Source organism: Dermacentor silvarum, chromosome 1 (assembly GCF_013339745.2).
Source record: "Dermacentor silvarum isolate Dsil-2018 chromosome 1, BIME_Dsil_1.4, whole genome shotgun sequence".
Classification (NCBI taxonomy): domain Eukaryota; kingdom Metazoa; phylum Arthropoda; class Arachnida; order Ixodida; family Ixodidae; genus Dermacentor; species Dermacentor silvarum.
In genome coordinates this window covers 106,749,529-106,775,345 of record NC_051154.1, presented here as the reverse complement: position 1 = coordinate 106,775,345, position 25,817 = coordinate 106,749,529, and the positions used below count along the sequence as shown (strand labels likewise).

The following is a 25,817-nucleotide window of genomic DNA, read 5'->3' as shown; positions in this document are numbered from 1 at the left end:
ACTCATTTTCCCGGTTAAGGGACGCCTTGCTCTGCCTGGACAGTCATTTGCTTGCATTGCTTGCACAGTCAGTTCTTGCTTCTCAACCATTAGCTATAGCAACTGAATCAAAGAAAGTACTAAGATTGAACTCTCACTAACTTGATTTTATAGCTGAACCGAACAAAGCTGTTGTTCAGCTAAGTCTTTTGTGCAGTTTGAAACATTAATATTGAAACACGAATCCACGCGATATAAAACATGAAAACATGCGCAACAACATACAGGGTGTTTCAGCGAACACTTTCAAAATTTATTTAAGGTTGCCTGTGGCAGATAGCCCAATTCTAGTTGATGAGCTGGTCAACTCGAAGAGGCGGACATCACTTGCACAAAAAATTGAAATGCATAATCGACTAATTAACAAAATTTGCTAATTAGGTTTTCACCTAATTACCTGATGGCCCATATTGCAATATACAAATTGTAACCGTGGAGTTCGCAAGGCGGATTCACTTATAATTAATTGTCAGCATGACACCAGTTTCGAGATGTTAATTCCCGAACTTTACGGAGAAATGCATTGGCGTTCCAGTTAATTTTGTGCTTCAATGCAAAAAGGGACGTTTTGTTAAGAAACTAACTGGAACGCCAATGCATTTCTCCGCAAAGTTCGGGAATTAATATCTCGAAACTGGTGCCATCTCGAGAATTCGTTCCAAGTGGATCCGATCCGCCTTGCGAACTCCACGGCTACAATTTGTAATTTGCAATATGGGCCACCAGGTAATTAGTTAAAAACTTAATTAACGAATTTGTGTTAATTATTCGATTATGCATTTAAATTTCTTGTGCAAGTAATGTGCGCCTCGTCGAGTAGACCAGCTCATGAACTAGAATTGTGCTATCTGCCACGTACAGGCAACTACTAAAAATTTTTGAAAGTGTTCGCTGAAACACCCTGTATATTTTTCTCTTACACGACTAAATTCGCAGTACTCTGCTTTTTTGTTGCGCCTCCGACGTACGCCACGTACGGCATTTCTCGCTCGGCTGCCCGCCCGCGCTGTCGACGCACGGGACGGCGTGCGCTCATCGACGCGGCGCTGCTCATGCAAAGCTGGCGGGCGCGCCGCCGCTACGACCTTATCGCTCCTTCTTGGGTAAAAGGGAGCCGGTTTGTGCCGCCCCACTCCACGTGACGCAGCGGTCGTCGCGTCTGTAAAGGGATCCGTCGGTGGCTCGCACGACACACTCGCGTACACGTCCGCTGCGAACGCGTTGCTTTTCGGAGCGGAGTTACAGGAGAGCCGTCCTTCCCACACGCGTCGTCAGTCATGGTAAGTTCCCGCTACGGCGTGCGCACGCTTTTTCCGCTTGAGGCGGCGGAGCCGGGAGGGGGGCATGGTCAAATTCTGTGCAATTTCCGGTGTCTCCGGCTTTTCTTGGTAACGCGGAGCGCTCCATATTTCTTCGCTTTCGCGTTGTCTGCCGATAACTCCCGGCTTGATTTTTTTTTCTTTCTCATTCTCTATAGACAGAGCAGGAAATTTTAATTCCGCCCTTTTGTTCCGGTATTCCTTCGTTCGGTCTTCGACGCAGCGCTTTCTCCGTGTGCGTGAACAATGAAATCCGAGTTTTCGTTATAGGTTGAGTTAGATCAGCCAGTATCAGGTAGCCTAATGAAACTTGTTTCGATAAAAGAAAATACAGCCCCGCCCATTCTTTCCCGTGAGAATCTCTGGCCTCTATATCAACTTCATCGCAATCTGATGTTAGATGTACACCCACCAGTGCCCTCCCCTCCTCCATTTTTGTCCCTTCTCTCATGGCTGCAAAAGCGTGCTCCGTTGGCAGGTTTCTTTGTTAAACGATGAAAAGATGCTTTTCAACTCAGCTGCATACTTTCAAGGAGCGATTATGTAATCTATATTTGGGGCAGAGGTAACAGCTAGGGCCGCCATCTCTGTCTTTTCCGACTTCGCTACTGAGCATATGTATATAGGATATGTCTCCTACGGCCCTTGCCAGAACACCTTAAAGATTTACAACCGTTCTAACGTTTAGTGGTCTCAACTTTTCGTAGCATTCTACCTTTTTGTCGTAATTAATTGTGGCCGCTACGAGCACAAACCGTGCCGAAGTAGAAGTATACTTAATCTCCTTATTATCGAGGAGTAATTGTGCCATCTATCAGCTTTTTTGTTGCTGTTGTGAATAACCTTATACTGTAACTTATCGATAGTGGTGTCGAAGGGGCCTTCGACAATTGCGCCCAACGCTATCTTTATTATTTCTTTTTTAATATATTCATCATTTTTCTATTATTTTTATAGCGGTGAATAATTACTCTTCAGTGTTTCCTCAAGGGTTGCAGAAGATAGCGCCAACCCCTCCTTTTCTCATAACGAACCACTTAGTAGTAGTAGCACGAATTTGAGTATTGTGAGCGCGCTGAAAGTTATCTATTTCATGAATACTGGGACATATCCTCCCCACTTTTCAGGGCGGCTTCGTTTATGTTTGCGCCATAGCACTGAAATATAATAACTACGGTTGAATTTATCTATATGTCTTTGTGTCTGCACGTTACTTGCACATTTTTGAGCTCGAATTCATATTCATCAATAAGCTATAACGCTTGCACCGACTGTTTACTTCTTCCATCTCGGCGCGCTTCTTTCCAATCGAATGCAAAGATAAACGAAGTCTATTTCTTGAATAAAATTTCTTGTTCTTTCATCAAAAAATGCACAAGAAAAGTTTGAGACCGTTATTCTTCATATACGTCCGTCCAGAATTATGCAAAACTAGGGGAAACTAGGGTTGCAAAACGTCCCGGATTTTGCGGGACTGTCCGAAATTTTACGGGAAGTTCCGAGTCCCGGCTCGACCCCGTCGGGACTTGTCCCGCATTCAGGCCCTTTGAGATTTCGAGGCGAATTTCCCCTGTGAAGCGCAGGCAAGCATATTGAACAACGTGCGCCCAAGGACTCCATTTTCAATGAACGCGTCCTTTTTGCCCGTGTAGGCGGCGTTCTATAGTAAATAGAGTATTGAGTATTTCAATTGAATTTGCAGACGAATGACGGAATCAAGTGGCATTTCGAACATGTTATGGGGTAGTAATTAAAGTCAAACTAAACTAGGACCTTAATTATGACATATCTTTGAAACAGATCGCGGAATGCGTTAATGCAGGCGGGAAAGAGCTCCCCCTTCCAACCTCGCTCTGTACCGACTCCCTGCAAAGAATTGACAACCCTAGCATTCACGACAGCCTGATTTTCCCGTTTAGAGGACGTTAAAGGCGTCGCCATTTACTATAACCACCCACACAAGTAATGATAGATTGTCCCGTTGTATTGACAGTGAAGAACGAGATATTGCCACAACAGTGATTCACGAATATTAGGCGAATTTGTGCCCAGCAAAACAAGCAACTCTCAATTTAAGCACGACGACAGCGGCGAGCACCGTTGTCGGTCGTCGAAACATGTCGAAATCTGATCGGGGTCAAGTACGCCGGTTATTTATATATGACTCATGGTATACATTCCAGCGTAAATGCCGGTGCTCGCGTATGTTCGATAATGTACGCCACTGTTCGCGTCATGTGCGCAATCTGATTAGATAAGACTGTTTCGCTATAGAATCGGCGACAACATTCGGGAAATGTCGGATACATGCAGGCGCGTATTGCGCAGAGCGATAAGTTCATAAATCCTGGAGTACATGCAATGAAATTTTACGACAAACTTCACACTTCAGAGGAAGAAGCGGCGCCACAACGCAGAAATTTCGCTGACTAGCGCTCCATGCATGGAGCGAAAAAGAGGTGGACGCCGCAGAGCGTTTGCCACGTCGCTATATATTAGTGTGACCATGAAACATTTTAATGCCTGCGCAATGAACAAAGTAGCAGTTTTTGGAATTACTTCGTTGATAATACCCAAATAACTTTTCAATGGTTATATTCTTAACATTGTACCTATCCAGCAGCCGCAGCCGAAAAACAAGCGCGCTGCGATCCATATAACATGGCGCTTGTTGCCACTTTCAACAATGATTTTGCATTAAATTAAGTGATACATTTTATAATGGCGTCACTACTCAAAAGAATTAAAGAAAATCAGGCGGGATTCCAGCCTACGCATTGAAAATGGGAGGCAGAGACTGTACCATTGCACTAATAACAAACGCTGACAGCGCCTTAGCAGAGAATTGGTCTCACTGTCGGACACTTTCTTTAATCTTGGTAACACAGTGCCCGCTTTCTACTTACTAAGGTGTCTTTCCGTTGTCATTTTAGGCAAATTATTCGCAGAACTCGCCTGCATGAGAAAACCGAAACCTGCGGTCGCGGCTAAAAGCGCCTTCCTATGCAAAACTTCAGAGAGTCGTTGTGCATCTTGACAGAGAAGTCGAAGTCTGTCATTATAAATCACGCGAATTCCTGTTTCGAGACGGAACTGCATTAGTTGGGAGTGCCTGTTGGCTGAGTTGGTATTGAAGCTGTATACGTTACATGGCCGCGTCTCCTTTCTACACTTGCAAGAAAGCAAGGAGTTTGATACAACGTCGCTTGAAGCTCCATAGTTGCTGCCGCACGCCACTCATTGCCACGTTTTTTTTTTTTTTTAATGCGATATAATTAAAGGTGGACCTCACCCCCACTGTGGGTTATCGTCTTGCGAAAAGAGTCACCGACAATTACGATACTCCCATTGCGAAATTTGAGCGCAGCTGTATACGTGTTTTCATTTCGCGATGTATTGAGGCAAAGAATTGAGGACGGGGACACCTTCGACAGAGACGGCAACGAAGTTACAGGAGGGAAAGATAAGTCTTAAAGACTTCGAATGTGGCGCAGTTCTTGCCCCCGGAACTGCGGCTCCTAGTTTTCCTATGGGACAGCCTGAGGCCGTCGCAGCATTGGCGAAAGGGAATGACGACGTGGTGAAGGAGACCGGCGTTTATTGAAGTTTTGGTGTGTCGAAGCGAAGGGGTTTACAGGCGGGCCAGATGAAGCATTCTGTGGTGTCAGCGCAAAATCATGGGTGTTTGGGCGCACGTCTTCACGTGAGAGAAAGCCAGTCCGGCGGCAGAAGCGCGCTATGTGGACCGGGAAACCGCACGAGAGGCATACGGGGCGGTTGTCTGCAGTTTTGAAAGCGTGGTGCCGGTCGGTTGAATGGGTGGGCAACCTGGTGCACCGGTTGAGGGGACGCAAGAAAACTCCGTGCGGGCACTTAGCAGTTTGTGACGGGCGAAGGACAAGGCCTGACCACGGCTTTGGCGTAAGTGAGCGGAGCAGCCACTGGTAACGTAAGGGCTGCGGGTATCACCTCGGCAACTGCTCTTGAACGACGCGTCGGATCGAGGAAGATAGCGTTAGATGGGGGCACGATCAAAGGTACAAGGCAGAAGGGAGAGCCGGCGTGCAACCTCTATGCGTACAAACAGCTTTATCTCGCGAAGTAACGAAGAGTGATCCCTCGCAAGACCAGCAGGTGTTAATGCCGACGTTGTTTCGTCGGATGAGCAGGTGTGGCGAGTGGACGCACGTTGCCTCCACAGCTCCTCATAGCTTTGACATAGTTGAATGACATTCGCTACCGTTTGCGGGCTCTTGACGACAAGTGTCTGGAATCTATTGTCAGAAACACCTTCAAGATGTGTTTGATCTTTTCTGCCTCCGTCATGGATGGGTTGACACGCTTGCAAAGGCCGACAACATCCTCAGTATAGATGGTTTAGCTAGGTTTCTCCACGTTGCTGAGCTCGTCCTCGCAAGCGCTGTTAGGCTCGCAACTTGCGAACGGCTGGACGGCCGAAGAGTTCCGCAATTCCCGTTTTGAAGCCTGACCAGGTGGTATCATCAGTCTCGTGGTTACTAAACCACAGGTTGGCGATGTCAGTCAAATAAAAGATGACATTGCTGAGCTTCGTTATGTCATTCCAGTTGTTGTGCTTACTTACGTATGATAAAAGCCAATCGGCGGCATCCTGGTCGTCGGTATACCTCTGAAGAAAACAGGGTCGCGTTGCCGAAGGGTGCCGGCTCAGACCACAGTCGGAGGCTGGGAAACAACCTGCTGTTTTTCGTCCGTGGACATGATAGAAGCTGGAGGCAAGGTACGGTTGCGGAGTTCCAGGGTTGGACTGAACCAGCACTTCCACCCAACATAATGGAGCATTTGGTATGAGCACTCTTCTTTACAAGCAGACGCAGCTGGACGCAGCAAGTTAACCGGCAATGGCAGAACAAGCGCAAGGCTTGCGTTGTCGAAACGTCGTCTTCTTTCCGCGTGAGCAGCGCACTCTGCTTCAGCGAATAGCACCGGTCTTCTTCATTGCATAGCATATACAAACAAAAAACAACCGCGCCTTTCCGTACGCTACATGAGCTGCATTTTGAAGCACATTGTGTATGTGTCCTCTTACGCCGTCGTGGTCGTTTAACTGGATATATATCAGGATATGCATGACATGATATGAAGAATATACATTCATGACATGATTGGCATGGCATGCATGGCATGACATAAGAGTGACATGCACTCATAACATGCATGGTCGGCATACATGACATGAATGACGTGACATGCCATGACATAAGCATTACCGAAGGTCGAGAGAGGAGCCCGTCTGCATACACGCCTCATACACGACGTATTTCGCCGCTGGCGATACTGTTCTGCTACATTGCTTCAATACTAATCGCATTAACGTCAACAGTCATCATGAGGTGGGTCCTACTGAATTTTTTCTAGCGGGCGCTGAAAAAGCTGTATATTTTATCAATGATAAAGTGAAAAACAGTCATCTTGTGGAGCCGGCCGGCCGAGATATAATAGCTGCCGCGGCCACGATTTGTTGTAGCCGGCCAGCCATGGTGTTGATGGTTCCGGGGTGCGGCAGATGAATGCGACCGCTCAGGCCGGGCGCGCTAGCGTGTTTTATTCGCGAGCAACTATGCACGCTGCGCTCTGCTTCCTCGACGACGCTGTAGCCGATTTTCGCGCCGCTGCAATATTTTCTGTGCGCACTAGGCCTAAAGAAATTCATTCGAAATTTTATTTTGCTTCAATGAAATCAAGATTGCCTTGTTTTTAAAGAATAGTTTTTTTCCCTCTTAAGTGTGTTTGTTTCCTTTTCACCTAGCCGTGGTTTAATCGCTGCTATTAACGTCATTATAAACCGCGTGATACAAGACGTGCAGCCGACGTAAGCGTTCGACCTCCAGGAAGCCGTTCGGTTGCTCACTGATTAATTAATGTCTGGTAGGTGGAACTTCTGATGATTAGGTTCTTTTAAGGGATCAAATAAACGCATACATCCGAGGTGCTGCACCTCGGTGCTTTAAATAAAAGACAAGGCTGCTTGAAAACACACGAGAAATGACTTTATCAATAACACAAACCGACACTCACATTTTAAAACGGCACAGAAACTCGGAGTTACGTTAAGCTAACATTACATATGAAATGCGGAAGAATGGTTAAGGCACGTGAAGAATTAGTAAGCTAGGGTGTCAACAGAGAGTTGACTAAGTTATCAAAGGATAAGAAAAAAAAAGAAGTCATGAGCAAATACCGAATTCGCCAGTTAGGTGAGATGATAGACTTTGAGCAGTCCAGTCCCGGAGGGCACGAACCGAATGAGACAATAGGCTGAGGTGAGTAGCCAGTTACCGACAGCCTACATGACGATGCGCTTGACTGTCACCTTGCGGTCGGGAAGTAGTCATAGCGGGACGTCCCAGGCTCCGTAAGAGACAAGCAGCAATCGAGTGGAAGCTAGCCGTTGGGGTCCAGGTCCAGCCACCCGGCAACCTGCTCCTCCGCGCATCGTCTCCCAGATTCAGGAGAGTCGTCATGGCCGTGCAGATCGCAGCCTGCTACAAAGAAGACGCCAGGTCGTCGGGAAGTACAGAGCTGGCTAGGAAGAGGCCTCGCGTACCCTGGTACAAGCGCCGCCCGCCAAGCTCGCGCCTCTGCACCCTAGCCGCCTTTCCTTCTTCCAGCCGCCGACGTGTCTTCTCCGCTCTCACTGCCCTTTCGATGATGATGATTATGATGATGATGATGATGACCTCATACTATGGCTCGTGCCCACACTGGAGTATTGGCCAAGAATTGTGTGCCTGAACTTTTACTTAATGCTGCCCTCTCTCCTCTCTGCTTTCTTCATCCTGCTGCATTTGCACCCCGTGTACTTCGCCAATTGGTGCTTGATTTTTTTTTCTTTGTGACGCTTGGCGCGCTCGTTCCAAACTCACGCAGCACGTCGTCTTTGTCATCGTCTATTGCTCCCGGCCATCCGACGCACCATGCTCGCGCACTTCGTCTCGCGCACTTCACATATCCCAGAACTACAGATCCAACGAACCAACAGCGAGCCAACAGCCCCATAGGTCCTTGCCCCAACCAGCTCGGCCGAGTCCAAGAAGAACATCGAGGAGGGGAAACAAGCTGTCGCTTGAACGTGAGCATGTCCGACGAGTCACTGGAACACTTCGGCATAATTGACGTTGATTATATGAAGGAGCTTGACGACGATACATGGTTGTACGTTGGTAGCCCAGAGACGTTCTCCAAGGAGCCGATGACATTGAGCAGTATCTGCGAGTTAGAGAACGCCATTCCCGCTGCCAGTGAACCCGTCGATCTAATCAAGGCTCGCCGTTCGCGATCAGCACTCGAATTGGGGGCAAAGCGGTCGGGAAGTAGCCATGGCGGGACGTCCCAGGCTCCGCAGGAGACAAGCAGCAATCGAGTGGACGCCGTTGGGGTCCAAGTCCAGGCACCAGGCAACCTGCTCTTCCGCGCCTCGTCCCTGCCACATACACTGGAGCATGTGAGCATGTACGACGAGTCACTGGAAGACTTCGGCATAATTGACGTTGACTATATGAAAGATCTCGACGACGATACCTGGTTGTATGTTGGTAGCCCAGAGACGTTCTCCAAGGAGCCGACGACTTGGACCAGTATCTGCGAGTTAGTCAACGCCATTCCCGCTCACAGTGAACCCGTCGATCTAATCAAGGCTCGCCGTTGGCGATCAGCACTCGAATTGGGGGCAAAGCGGTCGGGAAGTAGTCATAGCGGGACGTCCCAGGCTTCGCAGGAGACAAGCAGCAATCGAGTGGAAGCCGTTGGGGTCCAGGTCCAGGCACCAGGAAACCTGTTCTTCCGCGCCTCGTCCCTGCCACATACACTGGAGAACAGCCCATCGCCTGTGAGCAGTTCAACGCAACGTTCTGATTCTCGCCGTCATCAGGTGTCACGCATTCCGAGGGGAACTACAACGCGAAGGGGCCTGTCAAACGTATCGGTACGCGCCCGGTCGGGCACCCCCATCGGGGCCTTCCATAGACCGGACGTCCCATGCGGGCCGGTGTCCTCTGGGCTTGCCGCAGAATGTACATCATGCGTCTCGACCTTCTCGCATTCCACAACCCCCGCGGTACACGCCTACTCCCCCTCCAGCTGCGACCTCAGCAGCAATGGCCACTGTATAACCACTTCCGTTCCTCAGCGGTCAGGGCTGCAGCAGCACTCCCAGATTCCGATGCCACGTTCGTGGAAGAGTTACTGACCGTGGGGGCATCCTTCTTGTGATGATCTTTTATATCTTTGGCACGTTTCATTCGCGTTACTATTTGAAGCGAGCAAGTTTGAATGACATGAGTTTGGGCCGGGTTGCTTTTTCATAGGGTTTTTTATAAAATAAAGTTTCTTTTAAATTTAATAATTGCTTTATTCATATCTACAGCAGCGCGCGTGCGCACTTTTGCTAGTCACCTGACTGTAGGTACCGAAATTTTTATGAGGCCGCCACCCTCTTTGCATAGTAATTCTACTCCCATGCTGCAGGGTGCCTTAAGTGTCTCAAGCTTGGTAAAGTAGCGAATAGCTTTTCAAAATGCCGCCTCGGTAAAGACTTTCCTCTTTACCCTTCCTTTTCCCGGCATTCGCTGCTCCCCTATTGGCCTACCACACTCACGTGGAAGTGCGCGCCGTCTTCGTTTGTTTACATTCTCGCTGCAAAAGCGGGATTGAGTTGGCACGAAGCGCGCGTTGTCCAGTCGCGTTGTGTACTTTGTGGGTTGCGCGCGTTGAGATTTCAAAATGTTGCGGCGAGAGCGACGTTCGTTCGCAATATTTCTCGCCATGAGCTGCTTCGTCTTCGGATGCTGCAACCAAGGCGGCGATTGCACGAAGCTCTTCACGATATCGTCCGGCAAATGTGACGCCCTGAGAATAAATACTTGGATACGTCGAACTGGTCGGGAGAACGTCGAACTGTCACGCTCATCGCGCCGTAGTTGGCCAATATTGTGCAGTAAAAGTATATTTAGGATTGAGTTTTATGCTGCGCGCTATGTATAACCTCGTTGGATGTACGGGGTGATCATTTTTAAGTTTTCCAAAATTTTTAAAACTCGCCTGTCGGACATAACAGTTCTAGTCCTTGACCTGGCTTATTCAGAGAGGCGGGCTCTCACGAGAAATCGAAACACATATTCAACTAATTAACAAAAATCTATTAATTATCGTTTGAATTAATTACTTTACGGGACATATTGCAATTTACGAATTGTATAGCCGGCGAGTTTGCAAGTCGTATCCACTTGGAATGAATTTCCAGAATGACGCCAGTTTGTAGATATGCGCCATAAAACTTGCCGTAAAAATGCACTGTTTTTCCACTTACCAAAACGCTCTTTTATGCACTGAAGCACAAAAGTAACTGGAACGCTCATATATTTTGTCCCACACATTGGAGAAATATTATCTCGAAAGTGGCATCATCCTGGAAATTCATTTCAATTGTGTATATGTCTTGCAAAGTGACCGGCTACAATTTGTAAATTGCAACATGTCTCGTAAGTTAATTCATTAAGTTAATTTGTGTATTTTTGTTAATTAGTGGAAGATGTGTTTCTATTGGCCGCGATTGACCTAGGCCGATATCGCGGCCTAGGCCAATCTGGGCCAATCGCGTGAGGCGAAACCGAACATCAGCTTTTCGAACGCGTACTACGTATACATATAATATCTCGAAAGTGGCGTCATCCTGGAAATTCATTTCAATTGTGTATATGTCTTGCAAAGTGACCGGCTACAATTTGTAAATTGCAACATGTCTCGTAAGTTAATTCATTAAGTTAATTTGTGCATTTTTGTTAATTAGTGGTAGATGTGTTTCGATTGGCCGCGATTGACCTAGGCCGATATCGCTGCCTAGGCCAATCTGGGCCAATCGCGTGAGGCGAAACCGAACGTCAGCTTTTCGAACGCGTACTACATATAGATAGCGGCCCATGAGATGGAAAGCGGAGGAGGGTATGGCGAAAACGTGCAAAGAAAAGCGTAGTGCGTAGTGCGACCATGGCTACGAGATGACGCCAGAGTAGCGCGCGTCGTCTGGGAGGTCTGTCGGCGGCGGCTGCTGCAGGCAGTGAATCGCGCCCACGCGTCACCCATGCACGCGCTGGCTCTCGCGATCTCCAGATTAGCGAAGCAGTCGCGCCACACTTCGCTCCGTCTGTAACGTGCCGCACGAGACAGATTGTCCGCTCCAGTCAATATATGGCTCAAATTTCGCATTAGGCCTCATTCACACAGCCGTCAAACGCTCCGTCGCGTCACCATCACGGCACCGTTTTTCGTCAGGGGAGAGGCTTTCCGAGTCGTTTTCCCTTCAAAAACGAGTCGCCGGCGACGCAGAGCAGTGTTCTACGTCTCCGTCGCCAGCACGGTGACGGAGCCCCGCCCCTTCAATAATGCCCAATCAGAAATGAAGAAGCCGTCGCTTAAAACCAGCCATATTACAAAGCTGAAGCTGGCAACAGCAGCGGCTGCTAGTTTGTTTACATGCATGCGTTCCACGTGTGGCACATCGAAAACTCAGCTGTGCGTTTCGGTGGTGCTCAAATGTGCGACATGGACAACACCGAAGGCCGAACTGCGATTCCTGCATATGTTTCGCCCCCACGTACTTCTTCGGCGCCGAGCTTTACGCGCTTGTTGCTGTCTCCGCTTGCAAAGCAAGAACAGCAGCAGAAAACCGCTCAGCATCATGAAAGTAGACCCGTCCCGCGGTACAGTGTACTAGAATATAAAGGTAGTTGGCTCAGCGGCGCCGGGAGCGTGAAGCCGCCGATGTCCACTTGGAAACGGAGCTATGTATTCAAATCGACGGCGCAACGCCTGGTGTGCCACAGGAAAAGCGCATGTTACTACACATTCAAAGAAGAGCGGCGTCCGTCGAGGTCAGTGTAGCGACCGCGTTCGCGCCCTTTCCGGTTGCTTCGACGCCGCGGTGATCGCTGCATGTGCTTGTTCGCGGCGTCTCTCCTTTGCATGTGCGGCAATATGCGCTTTCCTCGTAGCACAGCAAGCGTCGCACCGTCGATTTCAATCTATAGCTCCGTTCCCAAGTTGACATCGACGGCCTAACCTCGCCCCGTTGAGCACAGTAGTGTACCATTTTATTCTAGTACACTGTACCCGTGGTGGTTGTGGCTCGCCGTTACACAATTTATTCTTAGTTTATGCAAACATTACACCAACATCAAATTATTTAACGGATTCAATGCATAATGTAATTATATTCCTCTAGGTTTAGGCGACCATGGGACCGGTCAGTCAACACTGTACAAAACCGTGCTGCTGTCGACACCGCCACCGCCGTCGCCTATTCGTATACTGCTCCGTCGCGTCTGCTGTACGGTTTTTTTTTTTTTTTTTTTTGACGCGACGGTGACGCGACGGAGCGCTTGACGGCTGTGTGAATGAGGCCTTAGGGAGTCTCGTAATCGTCGGGAACAGACAGGTGGACGGTATCAGCAAATTCAGTTCAAATTTTTGAACTCTTGTCGCACTAAAAAATGTCGCAGTTTCACCCGAAAGGCGAAGCATCAATTGCGTTAGCAAATTAGTAGAGAGCTATACGGAGTAAGGATAGTAGTTGTATCAGCTGTATAAACTTGGAGCAGCACCAGCAACGCGCAGAACTGTTGTCGACGCCGTCGGCGTTTTGCCCGCGTTCGCACCGAACGCGCGCGGCGTCGGTGGCTGTTGCCGGTGCTTCTGCAGCTCGGAGGTTTTCGACGAGATCAGAACGGGACACTCGTCGAGCAGCGTCGGAAGTCTTTACCACCTTCTCGCCTGGCAACGTTTTTAAACAATTACGCATTTGGTGCCGCAGCTAAACGTCGCCTCCCCTCCTTCACTTCCTCCCGTACCCCCACGGCCTTTCGCGCGACGGAAGAAGTCGCGTTTTCTAATATATATATATATATATATATATATATATATATATATGTGTGTGTGTGTGTGTGTGTGTGTGTGTGTGTGTGTGTGTGTGTGTGTGTGTGTGTGTGTGTAAGAGACGCTTAATTCTGCAGCCCTTCGGGGAGCACGGCGCAGAACGGAGGAGACGCGCGCAGCACCCCGCATGAGGCAGACGCGCTCACATCGTTCTTGGAATACCTATGCGTTTCAGCTAACTTTTCTTCAAAACACCGGATTGACCGACACCATTCGATCCATGAATGCAAGCGGAACCTGTGGATGCGAAATTTCTGGACCAGGGACCGTTTTTCATCCCACCACGGACCTCAGAAGTCACCAACCTCGTGAGCGCCACGCTAAGCCTACCGGAGCGTAGGTGGTAGCGGCAGCGCCCGGCGGAACGCCGAGGAACGCGGCCCTAGATCTCGGCGCAAACACCTGCGTCTGGCGCAGAGGACGTGAAGAATCCCCCAGATCGGAGCCGCGGAGGCCACGAAGAAGACACCGAAGGCATGGATTGCCGTGACACCGAACCCCAAGCATCCAAGCCCATGACCATAGGACCAAGCAGCAGCTACAGCGGCGGTGGTCCGACGAGAACACTAAACGCTGGAGAAGAGGACTGGCAAACGGTACTCACCCTGCGACAGCGTAAAGCGCAAGCAAAGGAACGCCAACAACAAGCATCGAGAAACGGACCCAGCTCCGAAATTGCTCAAGGCCAGAACGCCTACGGGAATAACCGACGACGGCCAATATACCGCAAGCTTCCACCACTGCCACGCGACGATTTCAAGGTCGTCATAAGACCCCACCAAGGACTTCCAATCCGATCCCTCACCAGCCCGTTGCTCGCCGAAGCGGTCATCGAAGCATGCAACGGCCACGTACAAGGTGAGCACTTCATGCTCCGTATTAAACCGGGCTCAAATATTTTTATCGTATCGACCCCTTTGCAAGAAGTGGCGGAACGAGTACGCAAACTTACCTCCATCGTCATCAACGGCAGGCCGCATGCAGTGAACGCGTACGTGACCACCGGAGATGAGGCTGTGCGCGGCGTAGTGCATGGCATAACGCCCCATACCCCATCTGACACCCTCAAGGTCAACTTACGTATCCGATCCCAAGGTGTGGAAATAATTCAAGCCCGCATGCTCGGAGACTCAAAGACTGCAGTGATCACATTTTACGGTACGTTTGTACCACGCTACGTCTACTACCAAGGAGGAGAGCTAGCGTGCTACCCTTACAAAAATACGGTGCAAGTATGCAAACTGTGCCAACAAGTGGGACACCACACAGACGTGTGCCCACAACCAGAACTCCAAGTGTGCCGCACGTGTGGCACATCGGACCCCACGGAAGGGCACCAATGCACCCCACGCTGTGCCATATGTGCGGGGAGCCACACCTCACAGGAGACCGTAGCTGCAAAAAAAGACTGAAGCCAAACCGTCGCCTGCAGCACATCAACGCATCTCGGCGCAACAAACCATCCTCGAAAACTGTACCACATACCAGTAGCAAGCTGCAACATAAACATCCATCCCGATGGTTCAGCTCGGAAGAGGAAGAAGCAGCCTACAGAGACCAAGAATTCCCGAGACTCGGACACGGATCTGGCAACCGCACTCCGCGAGCGAGACACCAATCAAGATCCAGCTCAAGATCTCGATTGGGATCCAGACATCGCAGCACGAGCCGCCATGAAACTTTCCCTTTCTCAAAACCCACAAATCTCTCCCAAAAACCCTCTACAAAGTCCAGGGCTGCCCTACTACAGAAAGGCCAGCAACAAACCAACCCACAGGTAAGCTGGGCGCAAGTTGCGTCATCCACTGCCAAAGCCATAACTGAAAGTCCCGAATACCAACGCATTCTTGCCGAAAACAAACTCCTTAAAGCTAGCTTAGCCGAAATCAAACAAGAGCTGGCCGCACTCCGCTCCACCCAAACTCAATCCATACCCAAAAATACGGAACCGGTGATAGCTAAGGAATCTGCGAACCCAAAACCCATCAATCAGGACACGCTGTCCACTCAGATCGCAATTTTAGTGCAGCAAATGCAGAATTTCTAACAACAAATGTGCACCGAGCTACAAAAATTAAAAACCTATGTAGATGAATCCGTCAACAGCGTACGCGGCGCCATGCGCAAGCGAGCAAATGTTAGCCCGGGAGCCCCAACGCGGCGCCTGAAGGCTATAGAGACGACGGACAGCGAAGGTACTAATCATGGCTAATCGACGTCCAAACTCAAACGAAACCCTGGAAATTTGGCAATGGAATTGTCGCACTCTCCACAATAAGATAGCCGCATTATCCCACTTCATGCAAACGGCGCCAATCCAGCCAGACATAATATGTATTCAGGAACTAGGAAATAAAATACACACCCTACTGGGCTATGTTTACCACACCCACCCCGACCACCCAAAAATCGCAACGCTGGTTCGAAAAGACATCGCAGTGAGTGTAAGCTACATGTCCCAAACAAAGCGATTTGCGGCCACGAACTCGAGAAGGTGGGTTCCCCTCTCATCACCCGCATTGGGACCCCAAAGCGAGTGTCTGGCGTTAAAGTGCCCCGCCACAATGATGTTCTGGGACCTCGATACTCGCATCGCCCGAAATATTCAGCACCAAATTCTAACAATCTGGCCCTGTAAACGCAGCAAATCCAAAACCATCATAATCAACATCTATAGCCCCCCAAGGGAACGATCCGCCAATTTCAAAGATCTGTTTTGGCATGCAAAATCCCTAGCACGAAATCAGGATAAAATATTAATACTTGGGGACTTCAACTCGCCACACACAGACTGGGGGTATCCGAGGGACTCTCCTAAAGGTCGCAACCTCGTGGAGGCGATGGAGGACCACAATATGAGGCTAGTCACCATCCTGGACTCTCCTACGCGAACAGGAAATAGCGTCACGAGAGATACTTTTCCAGACCTCACGTTTGCAAATACTTTAGACCGAATCAGCTGGACTAACCTCGAGGAAAACCTAGGTAGCGACCACAGCATCATAAGCATTTCGGTAAACTCGCCCAAGATTAGACGACCACGAGGCCAAGCAACGATCCCTGACTGGAAAAAGCGTATCGGCAGAATCAACCAAACACTCAGCTAAACAATGCGGCGACCTGGGCAGAACAAATACGGTTGGCCTATAGACGGACCACCAAGAAGGTGGCGCTAACAGACGACGTTCCGGCAGTAGACTCACATTTACTGCATCTCTGGGAAGCCAAGCGTAGCCTCATAAAACGATGGAAACGACAGAGGCATAATCGAAAACTAAAACTTAGAATAGCGAAACTGTCCCAAGAGGCGAATGAATACGCCCAACATTTGGATGATGACAATTGGATACAATTGTGTGCGTCCATGCAGGGCACCCTGCACACAAAAAAACGTGGGCCACACTCCGCAGTATGATGGACCCATCAGGCACTGAAACAGCCACCTCCAGAACGCTAAGGCAAATAGCTAGCGAATTCGAAGGTACGGATGAGGAACTTTTGCGGAAACTTACAGAAACATATATAGGAAACCCTCCCCAAAAGCAGCACTACCCTGCCTACGACGGCGCAGCTAACGATGAGCTCGATGTCCCAATAACAGTAGCGGAGGTACATGCAGCAGCGCAATCCCTAAATAAAAACACAGCCCCAGGCAGTGATCAAATCACTAATGCTATGATAAGAAATCTTAGTCACGAAACCCTTCATCAAATCACAGACTTCTTTAACACAGAGGTTTGGGACACCGGCTTGGTGCCGAGAGAGTGGAAAGAGGCTAAAATAATCCTCATACCCAAACGCGCGAAGGCCAAAAACTTTCAAAACCTACGACCAATCTCCCTCACATCCTGCCTAGGGAAACTATTTGAGAAAGTCGTGCTAACGCGCTTAACCGCTCACATAAAAAGCAACCAACTCTTCCCAACTTCAATGTTTGGATTTCGGCCCCATCTATCCGCCCAAGACATTTTCCTCATGCTAAAGGACGAAGTCCTAAACCCTTCAGCCGGCAGCTCCGATAGAATAGTGGTAGCGCTAGACCTTAAGAAAGCGTTCGATACCATATCGCACCAGCTCATACTGGAAGAGCTGAAAGAATTAGCTTGTGGCTCGAAAACATACGCCTACATACGCTCTTTTCTGCAAGATCGCACGGCCACCATAGGTGTCGACTCACTCCGATCGGAAGAAATACAGGTACCAGGCAGAGGCACACCGCAGGGTTCCATCTTGTCACCACTGCTATTTAACATCGGAATGCGCAGACTCGCTCTGTCCCTGGAGACAATACCAGATCTAGGTCACGCACTGTACGCGGACGATATTACCTTATGGGCCTCGACAGGCTCAAGTGGGCATAAGGAAAACACCCTACAGGAGGCAATAAACAAAGTAGAATCCTTCACAGACATGGCGGACATGTGCTGCGCGCCGGATAAATCGGAATTTATTCGAATTAAAGCAAAATACACGCGCACAGAACCCGAGATCCGGCTAACACTCCAAGGCCAACCAATACGGCAAGTGCAAAAACTGCGAATTCTGGGCCTCTGGTTTAGAGCACTGCACGGGCCGCTTTTTGCGGCCCGGCCCAGGCCCGTTTTTACATTGGGCGGCCCGCCCGAGCCCGATCAAAACATTTATGGCGAGACCCGGGCCCAACCCGGACCCGGAAATAATCTACGTTACCCGCCCGGCCCGGCCCGCCACCCCTTTACCTTAAGCCCGAGCCCGGCCCGAGCCCGACTCGAAACTGGCCCGAACCCGGCCCGAGACCGAAAAATACATGTTATTCAGAGTTGAGAAGCCCGAGAATAACTCGCAGAAAGCCCGAGCCCGGCCCGTGCCCGCGTCAAAAAACCCGAGCCCGGCCCGGGCCCGGGTCAAAAAGCACACGCCGTGCCCGAGCCCGGCCCGAGCCCGTGAAAAAACTGCTCTACCCGGCCCGGCCCGGCCCACGGGCCGGGCCGGGCCCGGGCTTTCGGGTAAGCCCGAGCCCGTGCAGTGCTCTACTCTGGTTACAAAGTAACAGCAGAGTAGATCACACCCTACTCTTGCTTAAATCTACAGTACAACAGGTGGCCCGAATGATACACAGGGTAACTTTCCACAGGAAGGGCTTTAAAGAAGACGAAACAATCAGATTGATACAAGCTTTCATAATCAGCAGGGTGACGTACAGCCTACCTTACCAGCACCCTACAAACACTGAAATACGAGCCATCAACATTCTGATACGCACGGCGTACAAAACTGCCCTGGGGCTACCAAAAAATACCGCCACAGATAGACTGGAGGCTATAGGTTTGCACAACACGTACGAAGAGCACGCATCCGCGGTAATAATATCTCAAAGGGAAAGGCTCAATATCACCGCAACAGGCAGGGCCCTGCTCGAGCGCTTAGGGTATCCCCTACGACCCCAGTACCTAAACGAGGAAACCACCCCAATGCCCCGAGAAATACGGAATCGAATAATAGTTTCTCCAATACCAAAAAACATGAATCCTAAATAACATCAACCTAGAAGGCAGGCAAGGGCTAAGAATCTACAAAAGCGCTTCGGCTCGCATCCCGGAACGATCTACACGGACGTAGCTAAAATACAAAATAACAGATACTGCCTAGCGGCTGTAAGCCAACGATCGACCGTAGCAGCCTCTACCAAAGCAAACTCAGCCAGTACGGCAGAGGCGGTAGCAATCGCCCTAGCCATCAAGGATAAAGACCGGAGAGGAGAGTCAGCCTCGGTACTCACAGACTCCCAAGTAGCCTGCCGCCTCCATTTAACTGGAAACATCCCCAAGGCGGCCTTAAACATTTTGGGACATGGCTTACAAGAATATCATACCATTGTGTGGTGCCCAGCACACACTGGACTGGAGGGAAACGAAAGGGCGGATCGGCTAGCTCGCGTATTTCACATCCGAGCGCCGACGAGTCCTATCGACGAACCTCTAACAAGCTCACGTGACATCTTGGAAAACCAGCGACGTGACCGCCAAAAATTTAGTAATCCGCACCCGGACCTTACCGGGGAAGAGGGTCGTGACTGGCGCAGACTACAAACGAACACGTACACAAATCTATACCGACAACACCATATAAGTCCCACACAATACGCGGACATCTGTCCATGGTGCGGAGAGCGGCCCACTCTTGCCCACATCACGTGGGAGTGCAATTCGCGGCCCCTAAATATCAATTCCCCCAAATTAGGGCAAATACCCAGAAACAGGCAGTGGGAGACCTGGCTTGCTAGCACGGAACGGGAGAGCCAACTGGCTCTCCTCGACCAAGCCCAGCGAGCCGCTAAGGCCAGTGGAGCCCTGGACTGAGGGCCCCACCCACTCAACCTTCAATCCCCTTCATGGAATAAACGTTTACTACTACTACTACTACTACTACTACTACTACTACTACTACGGCGCAGAACGCGCGTTTGCTCTACGCCGTGCGTTCGCTTCCCTGGAAAGCGCGCGTCCCTCACGCGCTGTCACTCGCACGTACAGCATACGGCGCGCGGCGACAATTTCATCGCCGTTGACGTCATACGGAACCTCACGGCGATGGCGACGGCAGAAATCCGCTTTGAGTGTCCATATAATTGCTATCGCAATAAAACACTCGCGGCAATAGCACTGACTGACTTAACTGTGGATAGGTTATGGAACGCGCGGGACACCACTCTCGCCCATGCAGCGCCTTGCTCCAGAAAGAACGCCTCACGCCCCGCGTAGGTTCTTGGCGACCGGCCGTCCAGAGTGAGCGAAACCCCGTGCAGATGTTCGCTACCATGCGCTGTGAAGTGGCACTTAAATAGTAAAATAGGCATGCAACGGACATATTTTACTATCTGTACCCTGCATAGCGTCATTCTCATGTATGCATGCGCATGCTCACGCGCCGTTCCACGTTCACAAAGAACATGTTGGACATGTACAGTTTTCACCGCGATAAAACGGCTCGTTGGCACAGCTGACGATTGTACGTGCTGTAGATGAACGTCCTTGCAACATTATAATTCCATTTCGTGCGTTTCGCTGTTTTCTGTATTTCGCAGAGGGAGTGTATCAGCGTGCACATTGGCCAGGCTGGTGTTCAAATTGGCAACGCTTGCTGGGAACTTTACTGTCTCGAACATGGCATCCAGCAGGATGGACGGATGCCCAGTGACAAGGTGTCAGGTGGAGTCGACGATTCGTTCAGCACTTTCTTCGCCGACACCGGCGCCGGCCGGCATGTCCCACGGGCCGTGTTCGTCGACCTCGAGCCGACTGTGGTCGATGAGGTCCGCTCTGGTGCCTACCGGCAGCTCTACCACCCCGAGCAGCTGATCTCTGGCAAGGAGGACGCAGCCAACAACTATGCGCGTGGTCACTACACCATCGGAAAGGAGATCGTCGACCTAGTGCTTGACCGCATACGCAAGCTGGCCGACATGTGCACAGGCTTACAGGGCTTCCTCGTCTTCCATAGCTTTGGCGGCGGCACCGGCTCTGGATTCACATCTCTCCTCATGGAGCGCCTCTCAGTCGACTACGGCAAGAAATCGAAGCTCGAGTTCTCCATCTACCCTGCGCCACAGGTATTTATTCACGTGTGCTGGCTGTTTAAAAGCTTCTGGCCCGAATGATTTTCCAGACAGATATAGGTACTTCTGGCGAACACACACCATTGGCAAGCTTTCTGAAAGTGTGCAGAACACTGTGTGCAGAACACTGTAGCTGTAAAACGGTAAACCCTTCACAAATGCGTACAATCGCATTCGCAGTAACTGTTGGCAGAAGTTCCAGGCACATAAGCAGGGGGAGGGTTAGGGGGTCCTGACACCCCCCGAAATTATCGCCGCGGCGATGTACTGCTCAGCACAACTCACGTATATGTCAATTTTTTCTATGTACATGTCAACATATGCATATATTTAGGCTATCGTGTTAGCAATGTTCTTGAGTCACACGTGAATATAAGTGAGTAGAATTCTTTTAAAATTGTATTCGTTGTTTCCGCGAAACCCCTCCCGAAAGTAATTCCTTGGTGCGGCCCTGGGCAGAGAGATGCTTTCGGTACTTTCAATACTTCGAGCACCGTAAAGCGACAGTTATCGGTGTATTGACCCTTTTCGCGGAGCAGTTTGTTCTAGAGAAACGAAATGGGCGCTTTCGGCGGTACGCCGTACGTCGCCTCCGCGACGTACCTTGCTTCTGTGCAACCAGCTGTCGGAAATGCAACTGAGTTTTCGCTAACGCACTGCGCTCCGATCATGCTGATTGAATATGTGGATTGAAAACGTGTGCAGTAGTTGGCTGCAAAAATAGTGGCTGGCATATTAAGGAATCTAATGAATATGTGTGGCCAAGTTCGCGGACCGCTGCTGCAACTGTCCGTACGTGTTACCGGCACTTCGAGATGTACGGCTTTCCTTGAGAATACAGAAATTTGCTCATTCGCCAGCGTTGTATCGCTAACCTTCAAAGAAAGGGCTTCAGCCCCGAAACGTTGGCAAGAGTGAGTAGCGCTCGTTAAACAACGACGAAGGGAGTAGCGCCGCTTCCTGTCACAGTAAGTTTCGCGCACAGTATCCACACACATCTACCCAACTGGCTAAGAAACTCACGCCTACTCTTTCGCCAACGTGTCAAGTGAATGGGCTCACACTTGAATATATGGTCGCTATAACGCACAGTAAATGACGGACTACACCGATATAGCGCACGAATGGTCGAAGCTCAATGGTTCGTGACGCTCCACAAGAGTAAGCGAGTTAATGACGATAATACATCTTCCTTACAAGGTATTACAATGTACAGAACAGCTACTTTTCAAGCCTTGTGCGTAGCAAGAACAAATCTACCGGAATTGAGCCCACCCGCGACCGATTAGGCAGAAAATAATCAGATAGTGACTGCACCGAGGAACTTTACTGAGTCAAATAAAGAACAAATATATTTGCCAAATAAAGAACAAAGATCCAGTAATCCTGATTCAATTCATAAGCGGACAGTTCGGAATACATATTTAGCCCCGCTTTTAGAGTAAGCACCATATATATGCTGCTCGCGCCGTTTGGACGTAGCCTAATCACCTCCAAAAGCGTTTTCACATCTCTGAAGCTCTGGCCAAAGCTTCGTGTCGTCCACCCAGTCACCGTCTACAATATCTCCCGAAACAGAGGTTTGCTTAGCCACACCGGCGTCAAACACGTCCATTGTAAACACGGAGGCAATGGAGGCAGTTGAGGCAAACAATGGAAGCGTCACCACGTGATCAAACATGCATGGCAGCGCCCACGGGACCGCCGCGAAAAGGGTCAATATGCTCTATCAACGGCTGGGGCCACCCACTATGCCCGTAACATAATAGACAGCGCTGGTGTTATCACAGGGCAGCAGTAAGGGAATCGGAAGACGGATTGTTAATAAAAGTTTTCTTGGTCGAGTTGATTCATGACGGAGAGTAGTAGCGCAGAAGAACAAGGACGAGACGAGAAGGGTCAATTATTTGTCAACCTAGGACAGCGCTTGTCCTGAGTTGTTAATGCTTCCGAGGTGTGTACACATCATGCATACTAGGGAAAGTTTAAATCGTTTAACATTGTCTGTTTTGTTTCGGCATAACTTTACATCTACGATTTGTACGGTTAATCTTGGTCTCTTAAACACTCGTAGCATGAGCAGTGCACTTCTCTTTCAACGAACCAATGTTGAATATGCGCAGGTTTCTACTGCTGTTGTTGAACCTTACAACTCTATCCTGACCACACACACAACGCTGGAACATTCCGATTGTGCCTTCATGGTTGACAATGAGGCCATCTACGATATCTGCCGCCGGAACCTGGACATTGAACGACCTACATACACCAACCTGAACCGCCTCATCAGCCAGATCGTGTCCTCAATCACGGCTTCGCTCCGCTTCGATGGCGCACTTAACGTCGACTTGACGGAGTTCCAGACCAACTTGGTGCCTTACCCCAGGTTTGTACATATCCGCGGTGGCTCAGTCAGCTAAGGCGTTACGCTGCTGAGCAGCACGAGATCGCAGGATCGAATCCCGCCCGTGGCGCCCGCATTTGCCGCATTTTGATGGAGGCGAAATGCGAAAACGCCCGTGTGCTTGCGTTGTAGTGCATGTTAAAGACCCCCAGGTGGTCAAAATTAATGCGGAGCCGTCCACTGCGGCGTGCCTCATAATCAGAACTGGTTTTGGCACGTAAAACCCCAGAAAGAAGAGAGAAGATTTGTGCAAATTATCATAGAGTTCCACTACAGCCAGAACATGTAGTTTTATTCAAAAGACACTAGCAGCGCCTGTGGCCGGCATTGTTACGGTCTATGCTTTACCACAACTGTGACGAAATGCAACGAATGGGTATTTAGTTCTATATACCATGATTTATGACCATGGTGTAAGGTAATCTTCATTCGACCACTCCGCGATTATGTTGACTGTACTATACGGTCACTATTTAGTGATTGTCTTCGATGCAGCAGTTGTTATTATGCGGAACGTCGAAGCTTTTCATTGGTGTCTCATTAGCACATGTGCAAACTGTGTTATAAAACAAACGTGTGCCGGTAGGCGCAGTGCAAACGTCCCTTTCACGAGACTACGAGATACCTGCCATTGAAGATACTCGGTCAGACAGCTTAGTGGTGATGAAAGTAATGGTACGTACGCACTAGCGGCAAAACGCGCACGGCGCGCCGCCGGCGGCAAAACGCAGCAGCGGCAGGGCGGCCACACCAACCGGCGGCGCGCCGCTGCGGCAATCACGTGACAGACTAGACTCTCTCTCCCCCCTTTTTGAACTATCCGTCAGCTCGGTCCGGGAGCTGACGCGTGCAGATGATAGTGCGAAACGAGTTTCCAGCTTACACCGGACGCGAGTACGAAACGAGCGGTCGGGCGGGTCCGCATGACACCAGTTTCCCGCGTGGACGTCACGGAAGCGGGCCGCTCTCATTGGTCTCCTTCATCGGCGGCACGCGGCAAACCGCAAAAAATCGGTCCAGGAGCGATCCCTGCCGCGACAAGAAAAACCTGTTTCGCGGCTGCTTTCGCGGCGCGCGTCTTGCCGCCGGGGGCGCGCCGCGCACGTTTTGCCGCTAGTGTGTACGTGCCATAAGAAGCAAAGCCACCGCTCTTCCCCTCCCTCCAGGCATCATGCACTTCATACGCTATACACCGCAGTCACAATATGTACTATAGCCCTCCCTCCTTCCCCACTTATTTTCACTGGTGCTAGCTAGCACAGTACTTGACCGCGCCTCGTTGCGGCGTTTTTTTAAGCTAAAAATTCCATTGTCATGAACATGCATCGTCGCTCTGGCAACCTCTGTGGTTTTCAAGGATTATGCGGCACGCATACACACAAAGAAAGGCATATGCAATATCTGACATAAGACTTCAGACGTAATGGTTGTGGATTGCAACAAGGAGAAGCGCACGCTAAATGCGTCAAGTGAGCTGCGAAGAAACTCTCCTATGTTCACTGAGAAGCCCTCAGACCGTTTCCATCTGTACTCATTTGTAGCAGCACATGCGAAATTCGCACGTCGTTTTCTTAGTAACAGCTTCGGTTACGCAGGTTAGATGTTGTCAACATCAGAATTATATTAAATCTGTGTGATAGTTTGCGTGATGCACTGATGTCTCAATGGCAGATATGCGTCGTCAGGTTTTGTCAAATACTTCTCAAACGTCGCATTTTCATGGCGCCATCACACCTTGGCCTTCTCAATGTCGCAAGATTTCACCAAAAATGCGCATCGCATTTTCTTTTTGTGTGTGTATCTTGCCGTGAGACGAGCAACCTACCTTTTGGTCGCAGGATCCACTTTCCACTGGTGACGTACGCACCCGTCATCTCCGCTGAGAAGGCCTACCACGAACAGCTTACCGTGGCCGAGATCACCAACGCCTGTTTCGAGCCTGCCAACCAGATGGTCAAATGCGACCCCCGCCACGGAAAGTACATGGCTTGCTGTATGCTGTACCGTGGCGACGTGGTGCCCAAGGACGTCAACGCTGCCATCGCGGCCATCAAAACCAAGCGCACCATCCAGTTTGTAGACTGGTGTCCAACAGGGTTCAAGGTGGGCATCAACTACCAGCCACCAACCGTGGTGCCAGGAGGCGACCTGGCCAAGGTTCCCCGCGCTGTCTGCATGTTGTCCAACACGACGGCCATCGCCGAAGCCTGGGCTCGGCTAGACCATAAGTTCGACCTCATGTACGCCAAGCGCGCCTTTGTCCACTGGTACGTGGGCGAAGGCATGGAGGAGGGCGAGTTCTCCGAGGCCCGTGAGGACATGGCCGCCCTCGAAAAGGATTACGAGGAGGTCGGCATGGACTCCAACGAAGCAGTCGACGAGGGCGAGGAGTACTAGGAACAATGCTGCCCTCCTGAACAAGAAAGGGCAACTCCTCACCGAGCTGACTTAAGTCCTTCACAATGTTCTAATAAAGATTGAATGGTATCAATAA

The 25,817-nt window shown here is 50.1% G+C and overlaps 1 protein-coding gene across 1 annotated transcript; it reads left to right on the top strand.

The window, feature by feature from the left end:
- The first annotated feature begins 1,195 nt into the window (after positions 1-1,195).
- Positions 1,196-25,817, top strand: LOC119434419 (tubulin alpha-1C chain). Its single transcript, XM_037701578.2, has 4 exons — positions 1,196-1,319; positions 20,389-20,913; positions 23,043-23,305; positions 25,162-25,817. The coding sequence occupies exons 1-4, from the start codon at positions 1,317-1,319 to the stop codon at positions 25,718-25,720; spliced, it is 1,350 nt and encodes a 449-aa protein (XP_037557506.1). The 5' UTR covers positions 1,196-1,316; the 3' UTR covers positions 25,721-25,817.